This window comes from Dama dama, chromosome 3 (genome assembly GCF_033118175.1).
Source record: "Dama dama isolate Ldn47 chromosome 3, ASM3311817v1, whole genome shotgun sequence".
Classification (NCBI taxonomy): domain Eukaryota; kingdom Metazoa; phylum Chordata; class Mammalia; order Artiodactyla; family Cervidae; genus Dama; species Dama dama.
In genome coordinates this window covers 34,880,020-34,904,193 of record NC_083683.1, presented here as the reverse complement: position 1 = coordinate 34,904,193, position 24,174 = coordinate 34,880,020, and the positions used below count along the sequence as shown (strand labels likewise).

At 33.4% G+C, this 24,174-nt stretch overlaps 1 protein-coding gene across 4 annotated transcripts in view; it reads right to left on the bottom strand.

Moving 5' to 3' along the window:
• Positions 1-2,527: 2,527 nt before the first annotated feature.
• The window catches only part of TMTC3 (transmembrane O-mannosyltransferase targeting cadherins 3), a 59,802-nt gene continuing 38,155 nt past the window's right edge, over positions 2,528-24,174 (bottom strand). For all 4 annotated transcript variants that reach the window (XM_061125542.1, XM_061125524.1, XM_061125533.1 and 1 more), the window contains exons 8-14: positions 22,434-22,582; positions 20,371-20,491; positions 18,708-18,819; positions 12,149-12,252; positions 10,753-10,922; positions 8,487-8,713; positions 2,528-6,703 (exon numbers count right to left, since the gene is read on the bottom strand). In XM_061125542.1, the coding sequence (XP_060981525.1) occupies positions 5,889-6,703; positions 8,487-8,713; positions 10,753-10,922; positions 12,149-12,252; positions 18,708-18,819; positions 20,371-20,491; positions 22,434-22,582 (1,698 nt within the window). In that variant the 3' untranslated portion in view covers positions 2,528-5,888. The remainder of the gene's footprint in view (positions 6,704-8,486; positions 8,714-10,752; positions 10,923-12,148; positions 12,253-18,707; positions 18,820-20,370; positions 20,492-22,433; positions 22,583-24,174) is intronic.

The following is a 24,174-nucleotide window of genomic DNA, read 5'->3' as shown; positions in this document are numbered from 1 at the left end:
GGAGGAGGGCAGGGCAACCCACTCCAGAATTCTTGCCTGGAGAATCTCCATGGACAGAGGTGCCTGGCGGGCTACAGTCCATGGGGGAGCAGAGTCAGGCATGAATGAGCAGCTAAGCACATTGACAAAACCACTGCTCCAAAGAGGGGGGAAGGAAGGGTAGAAGAGAGAACACCAAATATTAAGGTATAGGCAGAGAAAAAGCCTGCAAATGATACTGTAGAGTCACCAAAGGAAATGGTGTCATACAAAGAGACCATTTAAAATGTACACACTACATCTACTTCCAGGAATTCATTTTACAAATACTGCTATTAGGCTAAGGTATATTTTTGTTGACAACCCAGCACTGCTGATTCCACTTCCAAAGGGCAGTCACTTGGCTTGCCAGGGCCCACAAAAACAGGGCTCTGGTCAAGAATGGCTTCATGGTTACAAATCTTTTTTTAGCCTCTTTCAAATCCATGCAGAATTCTACCTCAATTTTTAGGCATTGATAAATTCCATAGCTCTCAAATAGCTGCTACTACACTGCCTGCAACTTTACAAAATACGAGGCTCACTTGACTTACCTGTCAAGATGGCCACCCATTAGGTATTCTGTTCAAGGCAGAAACATGGAAGGTAACAGGTTCTTACAGAATATAAATGCTACTTTATGGGAAATATGCTATCCATTACTACAGTCACAGAATTCACCAAGAAAGTATATGAATTTGCCTGAAATCATCTTCAGAGACCTATAGGTATATTTCATCTTATACTGATTCCTAATGGCAGTGAAGAGCAAGAATGAGGTAGTATGCTTTTAAGGTGTCTTAGTTTGAGTTCTTGTTTGTGCATTTTAATAATTTATTAAATAAGTTTATATACCTCATATCTAATGAATATATTTTATTTTAGATTATTTATATACCTGCTGGCTTAGATGCCTATGAACATCTAATCTAATTAGTATTAAATTTCTAGTAATTTGTTTGCAATCATTGATATTACATATGCTAATACATATATAAATCATATACAACAATTGCAAGTCTGAATCTTGCAATTACACTAATAACTAGTATGTATCATTTACTATTGTCCCAAGTAATTTAAATATGCTAATATGTTTAATATAAATATACATCATCTATTTACATTTGCTGAACTTATTAAACAAACCAATTTAGAAATGTCATAGAATTAAACAAAACTTTTGACATGTAAACACTGCGTCACCTTCCTGAAACAGATGTTGGTATCTGATAAAAATTAAAAATTGCTTGTTGGAAAGCTGTCCATAAATAAGTTTCATCTTCATCAAAACTAAAAATATATTGATTCTTCTGCTTTTCTGACAATGCAACATGATCAAACTATGAAAGTGAAAAAGTGCTAGTCATTCAGTCATATCCGACTCTGCGACCCCATGGACTGTAGCCTCCTCTGTCCATGGAATTCTTCCAGGCAAGAAAACTGGGTGGGTTAGCATTTCCCTTCTCCTGGGAAGGGATCTCCTGATCCAGGGATCAAACCTATGTCTCCTGCATTGGCGGGAGGATTCTTTACCTGCTGAGCCATCAGGGAATACCAATATATATAATCCAATATAATAAAAACAACAGTGACTGCATCCATCTGTATCACTGGTTACACAGCTGTTAAAACTGTTTAATTCTTTGAGACACATAAAAACAATTTAGCCAATCACATCCAATAATTTTCATGACTGAAAAAGGAAATCACAAAATTCACTGAGTGACGTTAATTGTGGTTGTGGTCAAAAGTTTTGGTAAGAGTTATTTCCAGTGTGCATGGCTGACCATGCACTATTTATAGATACTTGCCTATTTATTACAATAGGAGATATATATCTACTGTAATACATACAAATATATACACAACATACATGTTACATATATATACCTCCTTTTAATAACTTTATGAGGAAAAGTATGTTCCCCAAGCTGCAGATAGGGAAACTGACAACACAGGGTTAAGCAACTTCTCCTAACTTGCACTTTTTTAGCATGGTGGTACCAGTATTCGAATCCAGGTAGATTCATAATTCAGACTAATTATTTCACTACACTGACTTCCAACTGTGCATGTATATAAAATTTCATATTGGAATTTGTCTCATTTTCTTAATTGAGTTTCTGTCACTTTGGGTTATAAATGTATCACTCTTAGGAACTAAATTAACACATTGGGCTTCCCTGGTAGCTCAGATCGTAAAGAGCCTGCCTGCAGTGCAGAAGACAGGTTTGATCCCTGGGTCGGGAAGATCCCCTGGAGAAGGAAATGGCAACCCACTCCAGTACTCTTGCCTGGAAAATCCCATGGACAGAGGAGCCTGGCAGGCAACAGTTCATAGGGTTGCAAAGAGTCAGACATGACTGAGCGACTTCACTTTCTTTCTTTCATTTCTCATATCATTGCTAATAAAACTACCTACCAGCTCTTCTTTCTTTGTGGGGGCTGAAATGTTTTGAATTGCTATTATATTTTTTTTCATTTTAACACTAAAAGGCAATTCAGGTTAACATTTAAAAAGTATCAATTTAATACTGAATACTTAGAAATATGGTACACACAGATGCCATAGAAATATAAAATGCATACAACTAGCAACTATTTTATGAAATTTTAACAAGGATGGTGACATTTTCCAACAAAACTCTACAGACAAAGGTACCAGATATATTTGAGGTTTCATTTTAAATACCACTTAGTCATGCAGACAATTAGGAGGTTTTTAAAAAAATAAATATGACAAATATATGGATTTCTGAAGTATAAATTGACATACAAATCTATATATTTTCATAATATTTTTCATTAAAGCATCTTTAAAGAAGCATTCTGGACATGAAGTTGAGAGCTCAAATTAGATGAAAGGCATGAGGTTTTATAGACTTGAGTAAGTCACATTCCAGATATCTACATAAAGGTAAAGACAAAATTGCAAACATATTTGTTTTATCCTCCAAGTTATCAACTTCATAAAAATTACTTACTGGAATAATTATTATAAGACAAAATTCCCAATTCTGAATGTTAGTAAGGAAACACATATAGGAACAGTATGAGAGTTAATTCTTCCTTCTGAGAAGCAGTGAAGGAAAATGTAGCACAATTACCCCTTGGGGATTGTCAAAGCTTTCCTACAACTCCTAGAGAGTAGGTTCTTTTGTAAAACAGCAAGAACTAAAACTACATCTCCTTACTAATACATAAACCTATGATAAGCTTTCTTTTACAAACTTAAAGATGCTTACAACTCTGGAACAAGTTAGTGAACTGGGCTAAAATATCCCTACACTCCATTTCCCCAAAATGGCAGCTCCATAGGAAAAAAATATTCATTCCCTTTTTCACCTGAACAATTTGAATAAAATTTGTATTATGAATTTAAAGAGAAGAAATAATCTTATACATAAGTTTGATGAAACTTAAGAGGAAATAAATACTAGGTATCAGAAGAACATATTCCTTAATGAAGTTAAAGCATCAGAAATTAATTGGATTATATCACTAGTTGAAAAGTTAACATGGGAGAGGGAAGATTTTCTTGAACTAATTTAGACTAGTGGTCCTTAACCCTCACTATGAATTAGAATCACTCTGAGAGCCTTTGGAAAAACTGAAGCACAGCTTGACAATAAGAAATTCAGATTTCACTGTTGTAGGGTGGAGTCTAGATGATTCTAATATGAAAGGAAGGTTTAGAAACAATGATTTGGAAAAATTATTACAGTGAATTTGATTTAAATAAATTAGCCAAAATATGAACATTTCCAACATGACTGGCATTATTTTAAGTTCTATATGGAGAACATTTTTTTCTGTAAAAATCATTAGATAATATTAATATATCTTTTGAATACTTACATAATTTTATTAAAATATTATTCAAAGTTTTTATTATGGTCTGCTGTCATAAAAGATTGCCTTTTCACAACTATCCTCACTTGATATTGTAAAAGAAGACAGTAAACTCAAACTTCTCAAGATATGTGCAGAAAATGTAACAACAATTTCATTTTTCAAGTCATAGTATATGAGGTATTCGCCATCATATATCTAGAGTAACAAAGCTGTAATTTAAAAATTGAAATTAGGTATTGCTTTAATGCTTTAATGAATCAAAAATGAACTTAACCACTGTTGTCAGTGCTTGGTTTATATTGCCTAAAAAATAATCTATGACAGAGCCTCAGAGAACCTAGTAAAAGTGGGTCTTTAATGCAGACCATGTTTCTTATGATCTATTTATAAAACATTTAAGAAAAAAGTTACAAGAATGTGGTTTTTGAAACATTAGAAATTATCTCAAAGGAACAGAAATAGTTTTTGAAATGCTACATTATTAGAAATTAGTTACTATTGCAGGATGATAGCTTGAGCTTTAACATTTTAAACTAAAACCAACTATATTAGTATTATAAAACACAATTTAACTCAAGAAAAAAATCAGATTTAAATTAATAAATTGATTTGTATCTACTCTTCAAACACTTTTCAGCTTTAAATGTGCTAAAACCAGCAGACTAATTTACTAATCCTATATTAGGCTAATTACCTTTTCTTCTAGCTGGACAGTAGGCCAAACATGATGAAATTTTGGTTAAACTATAATATATGCCTTGGAAGCCTGGCATGTTGCAGTCCATGGGGTCTCAAAGAGTTGGATATGACTGAGCAACTGAACAATAACAACAAATAATATATGTGTGCAGAGAAAAAAAATGCAATAGCATTTCCCATACTTGATGGAATTAAAAGTGTTAAAAATTTTATGAAAGCTCAGTAGTCAAAATAAATATTTAATAAAAATATACACCATAACTAGCTATCAAGAACTTAGTGTTTAAAAATAAACTGTCATATTGTTTTGCCTTCAGTTAAACAGAACTCAATTTAGGTATCTAATTAAGGTGTGTTTTGGAAACAAAATTAAAATTCAAGTAACACTAGAAAGATTAACACTAACATGAAAGAGAATCTTCCTACATTTTTAACTCAAAAGTTTAATGAAGTTATACTTACTGGGATTTCTCAATATGACTATGACCCTAAGAAACAGGAATAGTTTGGGAAATAAAAGTCAGAGTCAATGATTATGTGGTTCAGGCTGTGAAACTCAGTACACAAAAGAAATGAAAGTCCAGTATAAATGAGCACCATCAGAAATGTGTGTATATATACTTATTTAAAACTTTCCCTGATTAAAAACTGCCATATAGATAGGGAAGTTAAGGACAAGTACACAGTTATGGAAATATTAATACATTCTAAAGCTAACATGTCAAGTGACTTATTTTAAAATGTCTCATCTGGCTTTCCTTCTAAAAATCAAAAAAGAATACAAAGTAAAGAAAGCCAGCCAGTATTCTTTTGTAGTGCAAAGTCCCTTGGTTAAATAGAAGGTCACAAAGGAAAAAAGTATGTGTTCAATAGTGTTTTCAACTCACAGTCAGACTCCAATAGTTAAAGGAAATCGTGGTTAGCTAATCAATGTGAATTCACAGAATAAACCAGCACATGTTGGATTTGCCACCATGGGATTATCATTCAGACCTCAGATTATTTTTAATTGAGAGTAGTCAGTATTATTCTGCTGAAAGAATCTGCCTTCTGTAAGAAAAGATACAGATTTGCCACCTGTGATTACTGAAATTTCTGCTACAGTCCCCAAAACTCAAAGAACTACTGTCAAATACAAAACATATCCTGGGGTAATGAAAGGGTCTTTAATGAAAATCTTATTTTGATACTACGTAGAGGCAGCTCATGAGAGACTCTTAGTATGCTTGCTATTTTTCAAAGCTCCCAGTATAAGTAATCACATGATATAGACTGAAGTTCTTTGAAACCCTGTCACATGATAAAGAGTAATGCTATTCACCATTTAAAATACGTTCAATCTCTTCTAGTCTTTTTAAAGCAGCAACTCTTTTCTTCTCAATTTCTTTGATTTCTTTTGTTGTTTTCTGGGGAATTTCTTTGTCTATATTTTTTCCTAATTGTTTGCTGGCTTTAGATTGACTCTTATTATCATTTGTTTTTATTATCTGTGTAGGTCTGGGCTCGCTTTTTATTTCTTTTACATTTTCAGTCGGAATTTTATCTCCTTCTACACCTGAAGTCTTACCAGCTGGGAATATAGGTTGTTCTACAAAACTAGATGAAGAAATTTTATCCCTGACTATACTCAAGTGGCGTTGAATATATTCTTCATGCGGTGCTAATGCCAATGTTTCAACCAGGCATCTTTCAGCTTTTAATAAGTCCTTCTCTTCAAAATAAACAACACAGAGATTGTGTTTTCCTTGCACATTGCTTGGATCCATCTCCAAAATCTTTTCAAAACATTTTTTTGCTCCATATATATCTTTCTTTTGATTCATCAGGATGTCTCCCTTTAAAATGAGACCCTTGATATGATCAGGATAGTATTTGAGTAATTCCTCCAAGACTGGCAAAGCCATTAATTCCTTTGCAGTCTGAGAATACAGGAGAGCCAGATTAAACAAAGCACTTCTGAAGTCGGCTTGTAATTTTATGGCTTTCTTCATCCACATCTCTGCTTCAGAGTCCTTTTTGTCATCCATGGCAAGCATTCCCAAATTGAAATAACCATTAGCATCTTGTGGCTCTTCATTTATATAGCTTAAAAGTCGTTTTCTAGCTTCAGGTCTGAGTCTAACTTCTCCTAAGAATTTTTTAAAAAGAAAAAAAAATTATATCGTTAGCAAATGAGTAAGTCTGAGGTAAAAAATGGAGGTGAAATTATTTATCTAGATTATAAAAACATAGTATCAAAACAGGTGATGGACCGGGGGCATGCAGCAATCCATGGGGTCGCAAAGGTTCAGACACAACTGAGTGACTGAACTGAGCATCAAAACAACTAATTGATGTACCTAAATTAAAATGCAGAAAGCAAAACCCTCAAAGTTTTCATAAGACAGACAGTGTGTTTGATGCACTGGATTGATAGCTCATATCCTTTCCTTTAAAGTAGTACGAGTTCCTCAAAAACTAAAAAAGGGTGAAATATTTCCTGATAAGTTTAGATTCTAATTGGGAGTTGAGGAAGAATAGAGGATTAAGAGGAAGATGTAGGGAATTTGAAAATAGAGACATATATTCAATTATGATTCTGTTAATAGTATGACTTTACTCACTAAAATAATTACTTGCCTGGGTTAACCTATTGAATCTTCTAAGAATTACATGAGATATATAAAAAATGCTCAGCAAACAGTAACTATATTGGATAAACAAAATGTTTCAGTCTTACTAAATTAGATATTATTTTGTATATTACTTAAAAATTTTTAGGAAATTTCAAATATAAGAAGAATACCATTATATCTAAAGTCTATAAATATAAATTAAGATTCAGGAAGCAAATATTTATTGAGATGACTTCTACTGCAAGTAAGTACCAAAAAAATTTCAACTTCTACAACTACACACCCCAGGGTATAATCTTGTGTTAAATTATAGGCACTTTTCATGATTACTAAGGTTAGCTAACTGTACAAAAACATTAGTTTTCTAAATTAAGCTTTTTTGAATGCCAAGCATAAAGATCTTTATCCTTTTATTTGATAACATGATGATTAAAGAAATCTGAAATAGATCAGTAGGCTTAAGTTCTTGTTTTGGACTAATTCCTAACCTAGCCATATGAAGTTAGGGTAGTTATTACATCTATTTGGTCCTCACTCTCTAGCCTATAAAATAGATGACTGGTAGAAATAAACTCAAAGACTCTCTTTAATTATAAAATATCATTCTTATATTTTTTGCAGAAGTTTTATGAAAGTATTTAATAATTAATATAAAGATATTTCCAAACATAAAAATTAAGAAAACCATAAATTATATATACTGTCTTCTGCAGCAGAACTAAAATTCTGATATATCAAAGATCCTAGTTTATTGTGATGGATAATTTGGTTCTGCTAATTTATAGAAAATACAGGAAATTATAATAATATCTCAGAAAACAGTAACACTGGATATAACATGATATTGAAAATATTTGGACTTATAGATCAAGGGAAAATAGAATACTACTTTGTTTAAAACATACAATGCTCTTGACACCCTAGAAATAATTACTTAAAACTGTTTTTTTTTTTTAAAATTCAGGTTATTTGAATAGCATGATACTTATGCATAAGAAATATACTTCCAGGTATAAAATGACAAAATAGATGAATAAAGTATTGCTAAATAGACTGTCTGAGAAGTCATTTTTAGCATGTACCAGAGAAATTAACATTTAGAATGACACATATGCTAGGGTGTATTACCTGAAAGGTTTACATCAAGTATTTAAAATATTCTTCTTATAACAGTTTATACAGTTTTGATAAAAACCATCCATTCATAAAATGTTTGCTGGGGTAACATAATATATGACTTTATTATATTTCAAACTAGAGTATGTTTAAATATAGAGAAATTTTGAGAAAACATACCTGATTCTTGCATTAATATAGCAGAATTAAATAATGCTAGTTTATGCTTTGGATTTAGTTCTAAAGCATGATTAAAGTTTTTCAGCGCATCATTTGGTTCCTTAAGTTCAATATGAACAATTGCCAAGTTGTACCAAAGATCTGCATTATTTCTGTCCAGCTCTAGGGCTTTAAGATATGCTTCTTTTGCTTTGACAGGTTTATTCATTTTTAGAAGCAATTCTCCTCTGTGGAAAAAACACAAGTTTTACTTATACTATCATGTCAGTCTGTAGATACTATTTTCACAAGTTTTAAGCTTTTCCACATAGTCACAGCTTTCCTTTTAACTTAGATTCTTAAATTATTTTTCAAAAATAGCTATCTGAAACTGTCCTTAAACCTAAACACATTAATTTTGCACATTTGGTTTGATATGTTTTCAAATATTATTAAAGAAGGAAAAAACACGCCTGACTCCAGGGTAAGATGTCGGGAGGTATCCAAGAAAGGGGAACAGAAAATATATCCTTTGAATATATCTTGAAAAACAGCAGACTAGTCTGCATCAGAAAAATGATAATAAATAGAGTGGGAGATCAATTTGTCAGAAGATGAGTAGCATCTGGAGAAGGAAAATAAACATAGTAGTGATGGGGAAATTCCAGTATTCAAATCTTTGTTAGCAATGTCTAACTATACGAAAAGCAGAACATTTGGAATTGTTTACCCCTTATAATTATTTCATTTTCTTCAATGAATTCTTACAAAGGAATTAAAAAGCTGATCTGGTAGGATAGAAGGGCAATACTGCCACCTGTAGATACTTTTGAGGAACATATCTGGAACTGATGATCAGTCTGAAAATCATTCTAGTCAGGTTATATTTTCTGTTACAGAACTTAAAAGGTCATTTTTACATATGTGCAAATCAATTTAAGAACTGATATAAGAGTCAATTTTAATACTACTCTTTCCTAAAATATTAGCATAGGCATGAAGTCAAACAAACTATTAATATTCACACTTCCTAGAATAAGTGTCCAAAATGTGATTTTTAAAATAAATGCATGCAGATTATTAAGCAATTCTTTATAAGTTAACTTAATACAGGTTTTATTTATTGACACAACCCCAGTAAACTTAGTGAATTTCAGCAAGTACTAGATAATGTTGAAGAAAGACAGCTTTCAGCTTATGAACAGATTTTATTTCAAAAACTTAAATTCTGAATGCATTTTCCATATAAACAATGTGACAAATTATAATTAGGACTGGAACAGGCTTCAAAACAAAGTTTAAAACAATTTTTTCTCAAGTATAACACAAATGATAACATTTACATGAGAAAATATCTAAGATTCTGACACTTATTGTCAAATTTTTTGTATTTTACTGGCAACTGAAGTTTCTTTGTAATAAAAACATAAATAACCAGTCAATTCCCTTGATAGTTGGATATTATACAATTAGTTCTTAATTATTTTATATATGATTCCATAATTATACAATGATTTCTTAATCTATAATAATTAAGAAGTAATAACTTCTTGCAAAAATAACAATTACTTTGTTACAATTAAGAAGCAATTATAAAAGGTAAATTCTGGCTGTTTTAGGTAAAAATGAATTTGGTGCTGAGAAGCAAAAGAAACTGAAGAGCTTTTCCTACCCTTCCTTTTGTATAAATAAACCTAAATTTGCTGTTTTACGATATGGATTCTCTTGTCAATTTAAAATAAATTAAATTTGTTAGTCTAAAACAAGCTATGTTTCTATGCTCTTGGTTGTCAACTAAGATTTACTAGAAGAAAAAAAAAGCCAAATTAGTGAAGATAGCCTAAATGTATATGCAGATGAAGCTTCCATCTTTTTTTTTTTTTCCATTTATTTTTATTAGTTGGAGGCTAATTACTTTACAATATTGTAGTGGTTGTTGCCATACATTGACATGAATCAGCCATGGATTTACATGTGTTCCCCATCCTGAACCCCCCTCCCATCTCAATGTACGTACCAGCCCTGAGCACTCGTCTCATGCTTCCAATCTGGACTGGCTATCTGTTTCACACTTGATAATATACATGTTTCAATGCTGTTCTCTCAGATCATCCCACCCTCGCCTTTTCCCAAAGAGTCCAAAAGTCTGTTCTATACAGTATATTAACGCATATATATGGAATTTAGAAAGATGGTAATGATAATCCTATATGCAAGACAGAAAAAGAGACACAGATGTATAGAGCTTCCATCTTTTATAGTGAAAGCCTAAAGCGAACTACAATACCTGCTAATGTAAGCCTGCTTGAAGTCTGGCCTCATGCTTATTGCTTGTCGGTACAGCTGATCTGCTTCTTCCAGTCGGGACTCATTTGCTCGGATCAGGTTAGCCAGATTAATATAAACATTTAAATGGTTAGGTGCAATTCTGGCTGCATATTTTTTACCAGGAATAATCTGTTAATAAAAAAACAAACATTTTTATAAGTTGATATTTCAGTACCAAATAAAATCTGAAGTAGAAGTCCTAGTGTCTTATTTAAAATTTACAGAGCATAAAAAGCTAAACTGTTATATTAAAATAAAACATAAAAATATGAAATAATCTGCAGTATTCACAAAATATAAGTAAAATAATGCTTTGAAGCAATGAAGGATGTATTTTTTCATTCATGCTATCTCAGTAATTATCATTAGATTTTCATTTATGTGTTATTTTATGAAGTCATATAAATCAGAACTTCCACAGGCTAAAGTCCCTTAGTGTGCTTGAGTCAGACCAGGAACAGAACTCAGGTCTTCTTCCTCAGTCTAGTATATTTGTTACACCATGTCAACTTCCAAATTGTCAGCAAGATGTTTCCTGGTTGTGACTGTTAACTTTACTTCAGAGCTTTACTAATTCCTCACTTGTTTGCTGGAGTTAAGACATAAAATTACCTAATTAACTCTAAAAGTTATTATGTATAATATATGTGAACCCCAATTCTCAATGAATATAATAAATTATATCTGATAAAAACCCACTGAACACAATTTAACTTTAGAATCTTAGAACTGAAAGAATTCTTAATGTATCATGTGGTCTAATTGTTTTTAAAACATTTATCCAACTATCAAAATCAAACTATCAACTCATTTCAATATTGTTACAGTATTAATATAAACTACTATTGAGAAAATTATAGCCCAATGTAAACTATCTTTTCTGATTACACACAGCTGATAAAGGGCAGTGTCAGGTTTTCTAACTTTGTCTTGTGATATCCAAGAAATCTTGTACTTGTGACATTATAGCAACTGACAGGCACAGATATATATCTACTCATTTTATCACTTTGCTTTGCTCATTTATTTTTTGATAGGAGTTAATGTTTACTGCTTAATGTATATAAATAAAATTATTTTCATTTAAAGTCACTTAAAGTCATAGATAACTTACAATAAAAAGTATCTAAAACTCATAATTTCATAGATTTAGTTTTCATAGACTATGAACTTTTTAAATTAAGTGAGCTAGATAGGTAAATGCAATCTTTTATAACAAAGTAACAGATGGTTCACTGGACACCTTAGTTTTAATCCAAATTAAAGAAAAGATACAGATTTTCCATCTGGATAATTCTATTCAATACAAACATCCAGCAGACACGACACAATAGGAATAATTTTTGACAACTTACTTGAGGCATCAGCGACTTAGCTGTCATGTAAGATTCTTCAGCTTCTTTGGTTCTATTTAAATTTTTGTAAGTTCTTCCTACATTCATGTGGGCGCCAATATCATCTAAAATAAAAAAAATCATCTGTTGGCAGATACACTACCTAGTGTCCCATGTAAACTATCACTGCGACTAAGAAGACATGTCTTGAGCAGCAAACTAAGCAAAAAACGCAAGATCAGGCAATAGGTCCTGCTTTCTCCTTAAAGCTCTTCTAATACAACTTACTGTAACTTATGAGCAAGGCTACACTAGAAGACTACAAAGTACTGGAAGAATAGGAGACCACATATGACATGAAAAAAACCTATCTGAATGGTTCCTGGAAGGGTTAAGAGACAAGACAGGAGAAATAAAAGTAATGAAGGAATTTACGTTTTGTTTTTCTTCACTATATTTTACTGTCTTATACTAAAGCTTACTTCCATTTCCTTAATCACCTGGCTTTGGAATTCACTCAGAAAGTATGGCTCAACTCTAAAAGTGAAAAGGATCACTGTGATTCCCAGAATAATCTCAAGTATTACAAATTGCAAATATGCATCCATGGTGGGAAAGGGACAAAGAGACTGTGAAAAACTTTGGAACTTTAAAAAAAATTTTTGTGAATATGGTTAGAGTGTAAGTTATCAGGATTCTATAGTATTATTTAAGATGCAGCAGCCCAGCTCCCTTAAATGATGATATATAACCATATAATTTAATTAAAATTTTTAAAAAGGTTGTGTTAATATCAGAATGTCAGGAAGTTTTGTCTCATTTTGTGATATAGAAAATTGAGCCCTCAGCAAATTTGTTCAGAGACAGAAAAATATGCAATTTAAATTACAAAGATATGAGGGTTCACTGTACACTAGTTTTAAGATATACTTTCCAGTAAATATTTCAAAGGTTTGGAATAAAGATAGAAAGAAGGGAGATCTTAATTTAGACAAATTTTACTCAACATGAATCGCTAACAGACATGACAAGGTTTCAAATTATGATTACTACTTGCCTGTGACACCGATGATGATTTTGCAATTGTGGAATAGTTCTCTGCCTGCAACTCCCAGGACACATAGGGGCCAAGCATTTATATCTTAGGCATTCCCCTAGGAGGAGAGTAACAGTCCTAAGATCTTGCTATATTATGTTTCAGGTTGGCAATTGTGTGTACTGCACAAAAGCTGTTAGATGCAATACAGCTTCAGTTAGAGAGCTAAGGGACAAGATTAGGGGAAAAAGGTTGATTTTTTTGCTTTTAGATACATTACTGAATCTCATGGGGTTTCAGGAGGGGGTCAAGTCAAAAAGAAAAAAATGCTTCCCAATACTGGTTGCATTCAGAATACTTGTGTAGCTTTGAAAAATTCAGACATCTTATCCCACTCAGTTCTATCAAAACAGAATCTTCACAAATAGGACTGCAAAGATGTTTTTTTTAAAGTTTCAGAGGCAATTCTGATGTAGAGCGAAGGTTGAAATACACTACATTACCAAGAGCATATAGAGTTTTGCTCTTAAAAAGCTCTTTTTAAAAAATCTACTTTTTATTGAAGCATAGTTGAATTACAATGTTGTGTGAATTACTGCAGTACAGCAAAGTGCCTCAGTTACACACACATAACCACTCTTTTTCATTCTTTTCCATTATGGTTTATCAAAGGATATTGAATATAATTTCCTATGCTATACAGTAGGACCTTGTGTATCCAAGCTCTTTATTTTTTTTAAACATCAGATAAATCTATACCAATTACTCTAGAGATCAGAAAGTTACCCAGAAAAAACTAAAGAGTGTACAGAACCTGAAAAACTTAATTATATAGTGAAAATTTAATCTAAGAAAAGAATAAACTGGAAGTTTAAGTAAATAGAAGTGCAAGTAGGTCAGCTAAATATTTAATATATCACTGAAAGGAGCCCCAATTAATCTTAGAAAAGAAAGAGGTTATCCATTAGGATGAAAGACATGGCAAATTACTACACACTGGTCAGGTTCTTAGAATTACGGAAAGGAGGTATTGATGAAGACTACAGACATTCAGTAAGGCATCCTTACGTTCTCAAAGAACAAAGATAGAAATTAGATAGTTTTTAGCATCAAAAGAACTACATGACACATCTAAAAAGAAAAAAAATGAAAAAACACAATTTTTAAAGCAATTTTCTATATAAGTTACAAAGTTTTAAGACTCCAGGAGGAAACAGCATTACTGTTAAAGTAAATTTAAATTTTGAAGAAAAAAAAGTAAGCAAGCAGGCAAAATATAAAAATCAGTTACATTTGAATGACCAAGAAGCTACAGAGTTTCCAAAACAATCTTGCTATTGAGTGCACCAGCCAAACCAACAGCAGCATGAATCTAGCAGTCTGTCTTTAATTCAACTTAAAGGAGGACTGGCAAATATCAGGCAACTCTGTGCCTAATAATTCTTCAGCCATCAGCAGTAGAGCTACGTATTCTCACACCGATAGCCTAGGCATCTGTGTTGCTTTCCCATTATTTCCTGTGCACAAATTTGTCAATTTATTTAAAAAGATAAATTATAAACATCTGGAAACTTCTGATCAAAATCATCAAAAATCATTCCCTTCTTGATGGCATCAAATCTGAACTACAGGCCCATGATTGTTTTCTGATATAAACAGTCTCAAAGCTTTGCTGGAGTTAGATAAAAATGAAATTACTGATTTTAAGGCAAAAATAAACCATAGGGGAAATCTGGTGTTTCCTGAGAAAAATCTACCCTTATAACATGTTTATGGAAACTTTAATTCTATTTGCAAAAATTTGAGCTTGTGAATTGATATTTTAAAAACACTTGTAACCATCAAAACAAACAAAAACCCATAATCAATTGTTTGTGTAACACGCATGTCGCCTGGTCAAAGACCTCTCTATAGTTTATATTCTTTTTCTGGCTAAGCAAGAAAAGCCTTCAGATTGAATGTCTTCTTTTTTTGTTTTTTTTTAAGCTGCTTTAAATGTTAAGAATCTCTACTCTCTGTGATCCCACACTTCCCTAGGGTTTTAATTACTACCTACATGCTTGTTACTTCAAATCTTTATCTTTAGTCCTGACGATTCATTCCCCTTATCTCCAAACTTATAGATCTGTCTCCATCTGTACATCTAATAGGGGCAAAAAGACTTGATTTCCTCCTCTCCATGTTGTTTCACCTGTCAAACCTATCTATGAAGAACATAGCTGAAAAACACAGAATGAGTCAGACGTCTCTGAATGCCAAATTCAATGTTTCTAAGATTACTCACTTTTTCATAATAAATTGTAATAAATGATTTGCCTATTTTTCCAGCTCACTGCTTATTATTAATAGAAACAGCAACTTTGAGAGGATAGTAGATAAGTCATACTAAAGGAGATAGGTTTAATAAGTATCTCAAAAACAGCCAAAAGTGACAACTGACAATGAGAGGAAAAATGATTTTAAGCTAAACATCCATAATTTACATCCACTGGTAAAGAACCCGCCTGTCAATGCAAGAGACACCAAAGATGTGGGTGCGATCCCTGGGTTGGGAAGATTACCTGGCGGAGGGCACAGCAACCCACTCCAGTATTCTTGCCCGGAGAATCCCATAGACAGAGGAGCCTGGTGGGCTATAGTCTATGGGGTCGCACAGAGTTGGATACGAATGAAGCTACTCAGCACTGGCTGCTGCTGCTGCTGTCGCTTCAGTCGTGTCCGACCCTGTGTGACCCCACAGACGGCAGCCCACCAGGCTCCCCCGTCCCTGGGATTCTCCAGGCAAGAACACTGGAGTGGGTTGCCATTTCCTTCTCCAATGCAGGAAAGTGAAAAGTGAAAGTGAAGTCGCTCAGTCGCGTCCGACTCTTAGCAACCGCATGGACTGCAGCCCACCGGGCCCCTCGGTCCATGGGATTTTCCAGGCAAGAGTACTGGAGTGGGGTGCCATTGCCTTCTCCAACTTAGCAGTAGCATACAGCACCAAACACAATTTCATTCAGTTTCAACAATACAATGAGACAGAAATTACTATGCAATTTAGGATAAGTCTGAAGGGGCCTAAATCCCATTTCCTAAGTCTCAAAGTCCCGGCATGCCTGACATAAAGATGACTTTGCTTCTCTAAAAACTCCCAGAATGAACCTAAAAGACTTTAGAAAGCAATGAATTAAAACTGCCAGAGTTAGTGGCCACTGACTGTGTATAAAACTGTGCTAGATGATGTAGTAGGTAAGAAGATGAGCCAAATGTTCATGCTACCCCTAGGGAGCCCCATAGTTTAAATGTAACATACATATTTTAAATAAATAAATATTTTAAATAAACATTTAAATAACAGATATCACAGGAAAGATATCAAAGTTGTAAGGAGTCTTGAAGATGAGAAACATTTGCTTCTAATTGGAAAGACAGAAGGGTTTTTTTCCCCTCTAATAAGAAGAGAAGCCATGTGAGATGGGTTGTAAGAGATGGGTAGGATATGGTGGAAGGTGGATTGGAAGGAAAGGAGAAGGGAGGAATTCTAGGTTCAAACAACATGAACAAATGCAAAGAGGTGAGGAAGCCCACCACATATGCCCTATATTTCAAGAAAAAACTAAACTGCATGAAGAGCCAGGGGAGACAAAACTGGAAAGATGGTCAGACCATCAGTTATACATTTCTACAACATTCTCTAACTAGAATTCAGCTTTGCCTTGGGGAAACTGGTAGTTTTTCCAAGTGATGAATGTGATCTTTTTATCTTTTGCAACACTGGGCCTGGAGTTAAGTGTCCTCCTAGATCCATACCACTTGCAGACCACTGCTACTGCTTAAAACCACTCCTTTTTGAATTTCAGGTCATTACACTCTGTTATCCAATATCCCTCCTTATTGTAGTGACCAACTGCAAGCTTCTGGTTCCTTGTTGTTCTCACCTCTCCAACATCACACAGTTGTCAAAATTCTTTAGTGATTTCAAATCTATGTAAGGTGTATCTTCTAACACTAGCTTTGATATCCTTTCTTCCAATGATTTTCACCCCCATTCTCCTTTAATTAGTCAGTTCAATGGTCACACTCTTGTCCAGCACAAACATAGGGGGCCATGCACAGCACTCCCCACCCCGCCAAGTATATTGAGAAATGTGTGTGTGTGGTTTTGGTTACCATGCTGAATGGAAAGTAATGAGTATATTTGGTAGGTGGGGGCCATATTTGGTACATACCCTGGAATACAGACAGTTCTGCATACTTGAAATGCCAACAGCATTTCTACTGAAAACAAGCAATGCTTCAGCTAGACCCTCCTCAGAAACCAACAATTTCAGATCTATAAACCACTCATCTGACCATCTTTTCCTCATGTTTCACCCTCTCTCACATCTCTTCATAACCAGCTTAGACTATGTCTCAATATTCCCTTAACCCTTTGTTTAGTAGTACACATCTGACAAAATCCTAATCCTGTTTAACCAAATTCTCTGTGCCTGTCTATACTATATATAAAGTAGTGGGAGAAAAACATAACCACATCAATTGGTTTAATTTTAATTAAGCACTGCTAGCCTCAAGAAGGGTGTTACAGCTGCTTGGCAATCACACTGCGTTTTCCTAGTCTATACATTTTCCTAGATCTTAGTGTCTCAATACGTGATTCATGGGCTAAGTATCACCTAGGAACTTATTAGAAATGCAGAACTTCAGGCCCTACTCTAAATCTCTATACACCAGAACATGCACCATTAGATCTCCAGGTGATTCACACACACATTAAAGTTTCTGAAGCCATGTCCTAGATGACTACTTCAGACTCTCTCCTGGTCTTAGATCTCCAGAACGTCCTCTCCCTTCCCCACACTCTACTGTTGATCCTGCTTTTATGTCACTGAGAAAACAAGCAAACAAAGAATAACTTCCAGAAGTTATCTGTCTATTATTCACCTGCCTATCTATACTCATGTTTCTGCACTCTGCTTTCCCTGTTACTGTATGGTAACTACTGATTCAGCTGACTGAAATCCTCATCCTGAGTACCAGATCCTAATTATCTATTCTCATCTATTCAAGAACATCAATCCTTTACTCCGTTCCCCAACCTTGAATTACTACTTTGCCCAGCTTCAATGCACTAGTCACATACATGCCTTGTTTCTTTCATCTTTAAAACCAAAACAAACAAAAAAATAAAACCCAAAACCCCCAGCTTCCTACTGCCCTCTCTTGACCCCACACTCAACACCAACACATCTTATCAGTTTTTAATATCAACTGCCTCCAGTTCTTCTTCTACCCTAACAGGCCTTTGTATCTATCACTCCACCAAAACTGCTCATCAGTGCCATCCAACAATCTGTATTTAAAAACATCCCTAAATGTCTGATATAAATAGCTCTAACATATAACCCAATTCAAAAAATAAGCCAGCACCAAACATTATAGTATTCAAGTCAGTTGGAATAAAGCTTGAAAATAAACTCCACCTACTTTCTACAAATGTAATCAAATTTTCAAAAAGAAAACAAACTATTAACAATAGCTTTATTAATCAATAATGCTTACCTGGCTGAACATGCGTAGCCTGTAAGAAGTATTTCAAAGCTCTCTCAAAGTTTTTTTCATTTTCCAGAGCATGACCCACATTATTCCATAATTTGGCATTATTTTTATTTACCTTAAATACAGAAGTACAGATAGAAATTAGTTAAATTTTAAAAAATGAGTCTAATTAACACAGATTTTGTTTGGTATACTATTAGGAAAGGAGTACTCCATAGAAGTGTCTATGAATGGATGAAGGTAGTTCAAAGGTACAAACTCTGAGTTACAAGTAAGGTCTAAGGATGCAAATATATAGAACAGGGAACACAGTTAACAGTACTATATTGCATGTTTGAAAGTTGATAAGAAAGTAGGTTTCAGAAGTTCTCATCACAAGAAAAAAAAGTAACTAAATGAAGTGATGGATGTTAATTTATTCTGGTAATTGTTATATATATATATATATATATATATATATATACACACACATATATATATATATATAATTATATTATACACTTTAAAGTTAAGATGAAGTTATGTGTCAATTATATCCCCCAAAACTGGAAATCATTCAGATTTCTTTCAGAGGAAAAAAAAGTGTATGTACATGTGTGTGTGTATATGTATATATATAACTCCATATATGTAACTCCAATTAACACAGATAACTATCTGATATATTATTAGGAATAGAGTGTTCCATGGAGATGAAGAAGGGGTCAAAAAGAAAACGGCTTCATGAAATTTAACCTCTCCTCCTTTTCAACATCAACATGCTAAAACTTCAGTTCATCTATTTTATATATTAAAATTTTACTTCATCAAAGCATAGAGTTGTTTGAAAATTCCTGCTCTATTATTTATAGTCTTTTGGGAAAGAAGGAATTTGCACGAGAGAACATGTTTAAACACTGCACTGATGACTTATTTTGAGGCTTGACATAAAGCTATTTATGTAGTCTATTAGAGTAATGGGAACTGTGCAGAGTACAGAAACAGCCAAAAAGGAAGTTAAGAGTTTAAAGATTTGAAGAAAAGAAGCAACTGAAAAAAAATCTTTGCTTATAACTTTTACAGAAAACAAATCATATGATTTTTAAAAGAACTTTTCTCATTTATATTGTCCATTCCATAGAGATGCAACATCCCTCCTGTCTGCCAGTACCTATCTTGCCTATAGTTTTATAACCATTGGTTATCCTCAGTATGATAGGGTGCCATTTTCTGCCATGTATTTTATTTCATTGAATCTAAGATGCCATCAGTTGTAAGGCTCATCGTTATCTTATATATCATTAAGAAACAAAAAAGGTCATTAATTGTAAGATGCCTTTCACTGTAAGATTTATTCTGATTTCAGACATGTTAAAAGCTTAAAAAAAAAAGTACACCTTAAGAATAAATGAAACAAAGTATTCACATTTAAACATTTTATCATTTCAGCATCTAACAATTGTATAGCATTTGGTGAATTATTCATATATGCTCCAGACATACAACTAAGTACTATTCAGAGCACTGGTTATGGTATAGATTATACAAAGAACAAATTATTTTTATAAACTTTTTGATGAAGTATGTAACATTGAGAATTAATTGTCTAGTTAAAAATAAAGTTAGAACACTGTAGCAGAAATGGCAATAGGAAATAATCGGTGATATATTTTGAATAACATTTTACCTTCAAGGCTGACATAAACAGCGTATATTCAGACTCCCAATCCCAATTCCTGTGGAGTGTTTTTAAGGCATGAGTGAATATCACCAAAGATAGACAAACCCAGGATAACTTTTTAAATACACTGTTTAAGGAAGAAAAAGCAGAACAAAAAAACATTGTCTTCATCACCAAAAAGAGGTAAGAAATATGTTAAATATCTCTAAATGTTGTGTTTGAATTTATTCTAAAGACTAGGGATTCTTCTAATAATCATCCAGCTTGAGAGAGAATAACACCAAAAAAATTAAACATTATAAACACTACTGTATAAAGTTCAATGACAAAAAAACTGATAAACCAAATTTTTAATCGTGACTTCTTACAGTTCTTTTGGATCATTACCTATAACCTGAATACCCTTAGTGGTGTTTATAAAGGGTCAGTCTTATCCCTGGCTATATTTAAAACCATTACCGCTTACAATACACACCACAGGTGACCATGACACTCTTCAGAGAATCCTGTGTGTGTGGCTGTGCTGGGTCTTCGCTGCACACAGCTTTCTTTAGCTGCGGTGTGCAGGCTTCTCAACGTGGTGGCTATCCTTGCCGCAGAGCACGGACTCTGGGGCACGTGGGCTCAAAAGCTGTGGTGCGCAGGCCTAGCTGCCCTATGCACGTGGGATCTTAGTTCCTGAACCAGGGACTGGATGTCTCCCCTGCACTGGCTGAGGGATTCTTAACAAGTAGACCACCAGGGAAGTCCCAGAATTTTACATTTTAAAAAGCTAGAATTATTCATTAAAAGTCATAGTAAAATTAACCCTTTATAAAATAGATGCAAATTACTTCCACAGCTTTAGGTTAATCACTTGGGACACAATTTGTCACTTACACAACGATCCTTATACTTCGATAATCACTATGATCTTATTTGGTATTAGTAGGATTAATGTTCTTTGAGCTTTTGCTTTTTGCCTCAGTTACAAAGTTCTGTTTCTTTCACTTTGATAGATCCACTTAACCAGGATAAAAGTACATGGATCAGAAGGACCATGGACATGAGAGATAGTCAGATATAAATTTAAATCAAGACTCTGCTGTTTACTAGCTGTGTGGTCTTTTGTAATTCAGGTAACTTATATGAGCTTCAATTTTCAAATGTGCAAAATGAAGTTAAGGGATTTCTAGATTAAACGAGAAAACAAATCTACATAAATGTATTACAGAGCTGGCACATGGGAGGCACTACAAGATTGGTAGTGATCATAACTGGATACATGGGTAGAAGCTACGAGAAAGTTTATATTAGAGTGAAAATTGTAGTCATGGATGAGATTGTCAGGGAGAACATGCAATGTGAGAAAAACAGCTATTTGTAAAACTCTGAGAAATAAAAAACATTTAAAGAGCTGGTACAACAGCAAGAATCTGAAAAGAGGTTGAGCAGAAATGAATACAGGTGGCGGAGAGTCAGGACAGAGACTTTGACAGCTGCCAGGAGATACACTTTAAACCAAGCAGGGACCGGATTTAGCCACAAGACTCAACGTGTTACAAAACAGTCAAGTGATGAAGACAAGTCAATTCTGTGGGCTGAAAGGGGACGGGAAAGTAAGAAAAAAGAAACAGTGACTATATACAATCAGTGATTATTCTGTTCCTTAACAGTGAGTTTAAGGCAACTAGAACATGGTGGTTTCTATGAAGCAAGAAATTACTTTTACTTTCTATATGCATTTTACATGTATTAATCCAATATGACTCATTTAAGACGACTGTATCTTAATTCATTACATATGAAAGCAGCAATGATCATTTGAAACTTTAGTCTCAATAATGTTCTTTGTAGCATCTGCATCTGAATTAAAGTCTCTTATGTGTTAGACTGTAAAATAAAATTATATAAATATGAGGAAAAACATAGATAAGGTAGGAGTTAAGGAGCTAAGGAGACTATCAATGTGAAAAACAAAAAGGTATAAAAAGATGACATAAAAATAGAACAGACATTTTAAACACTTAAATGCATCATACTAAATTCTACAGTTAGTAAGCATTAAATGCACTAACATTTTAATTCACCTTTTGTTTGATATTTTCTGCCATCCATGGGCTACCAAAATACAGAACCCCATGCTAGGAACATATAATACTCGCTCAGCAACAACAAATCCAACTGGGAAAAAAAGATTTGATGCAGGAATAAATGGTAATGCCATTAAACAAAGCGCCTACAAAGAGAAAAAAGATAATTTATTAAATTAAAAAATATACACACATCAACAGTCAAATCCAAATATTTTATCATTTAATTTGGATAATACTGGTGGATCAATTTTAATAACACTATAAAGAATACTGATTTAAACACAGAGAAGGAAACTTAAGGATGGTAACAATAAACATGAGGATGTATGTCAGCAAGGTGAGATGACATCTTCCTAAACACTAGAGCTGACACCTCAGCCTCATCAAATAAAAAATTTTTGAAAATATATCTAAAAAAAAATCAGTAATTTTTATATGTCTAACTAATGTGCGCAAAGAGTCAGACACGACTGAGCGATTAACATTTTACATAACTTATGTGCACGTGGTAAAAATAAACTGACAGGAAAAGATATTAGTATTACTACTATGTGTAACGAATACTGGAAATTGATCAGCTACGTTTCAACAAGACAGTAGACTACTTCTATACGTTACTTCAGCGTTGCTCTGCATAGTATTCTGATAGGTCACATACATTTAACAGACTTAGTATATGAATAAAAATAAAACTGGCCCCTTTAAATCAACAGTCACTTATTCCGTAAGAATTTCTAAATTTCCAACACTGTGCACTGTGTTAGAAATAAACATCACAAAATGCTTAGATGTTTTTGCCATTTTGAAAATGGGATGGCATATGGTTTCCAGATTACAGTCATTACAAAAGATAAGAGAAAATAACTAGCACACAAATAACTTATGGAAAGAAATAAGCTGGTTGTCAGTAGGATATCTGTTTCTACGGACATCTGCTTCCATATTCTCTTACTCTGATTTGTTTTATAGTACCTTGTGGAATAAATATGTTGTTTTTTCAATTTCAGAAGTCTGAGAGTCTTCTAACAGTTTGAGACAAACCAATGCTTCTTATTATACTTTACTACTGAAAATCAATGTAGAAATGTAAATAGTGAAAAGAATACTTTCTCCATGAATCACAAATTAGTAATTTGTAATGATCCAACACTGAATCTGAAGAAAAGCACTACCATCAAACTGCTCATTTATTAGCAATTTGTAAGTCTGAAATTTTAGTGCTTTCTTTCTATTCAAAAAGGTAAAACATTAAGAGTGCATAATTCACTTTCCACTTTCCAGAAATGTTTGACAAAAACAACCAGGTAGCTGTGAAACAGAGGTATTTGTTCCTAAATACATGATCCTTTTTAAAAAAATTTCCTGTTAATTCATGGATGCCCTAAGGCAATTTCATTTGAAAGAATAAAGTGTTAAATTCATCCAAAGAGGCATCATGGATTGATGAATAAGCTACACAAAAAAAGAAAAGCCATCTCTCAAAAAAAAATCTATTGATTCTTCAATAAGAAATGTCTCAATGATTGACTTACTCAGATGTTCTAATACGCTGTTAATGTATGCCAACCAAGTTAACTATAATGCAATATCTTCTCAAAGAATGGAAACAGCAAAGAGTTCTGGAGGCAAATCTGGAGTAAACTACTCCAATCACCTTGTGACTCCACTTTTTTAAATAAATAAATGGATTAACTACTTATACTATTGAGATACACATGACATCTTATTTATTAAG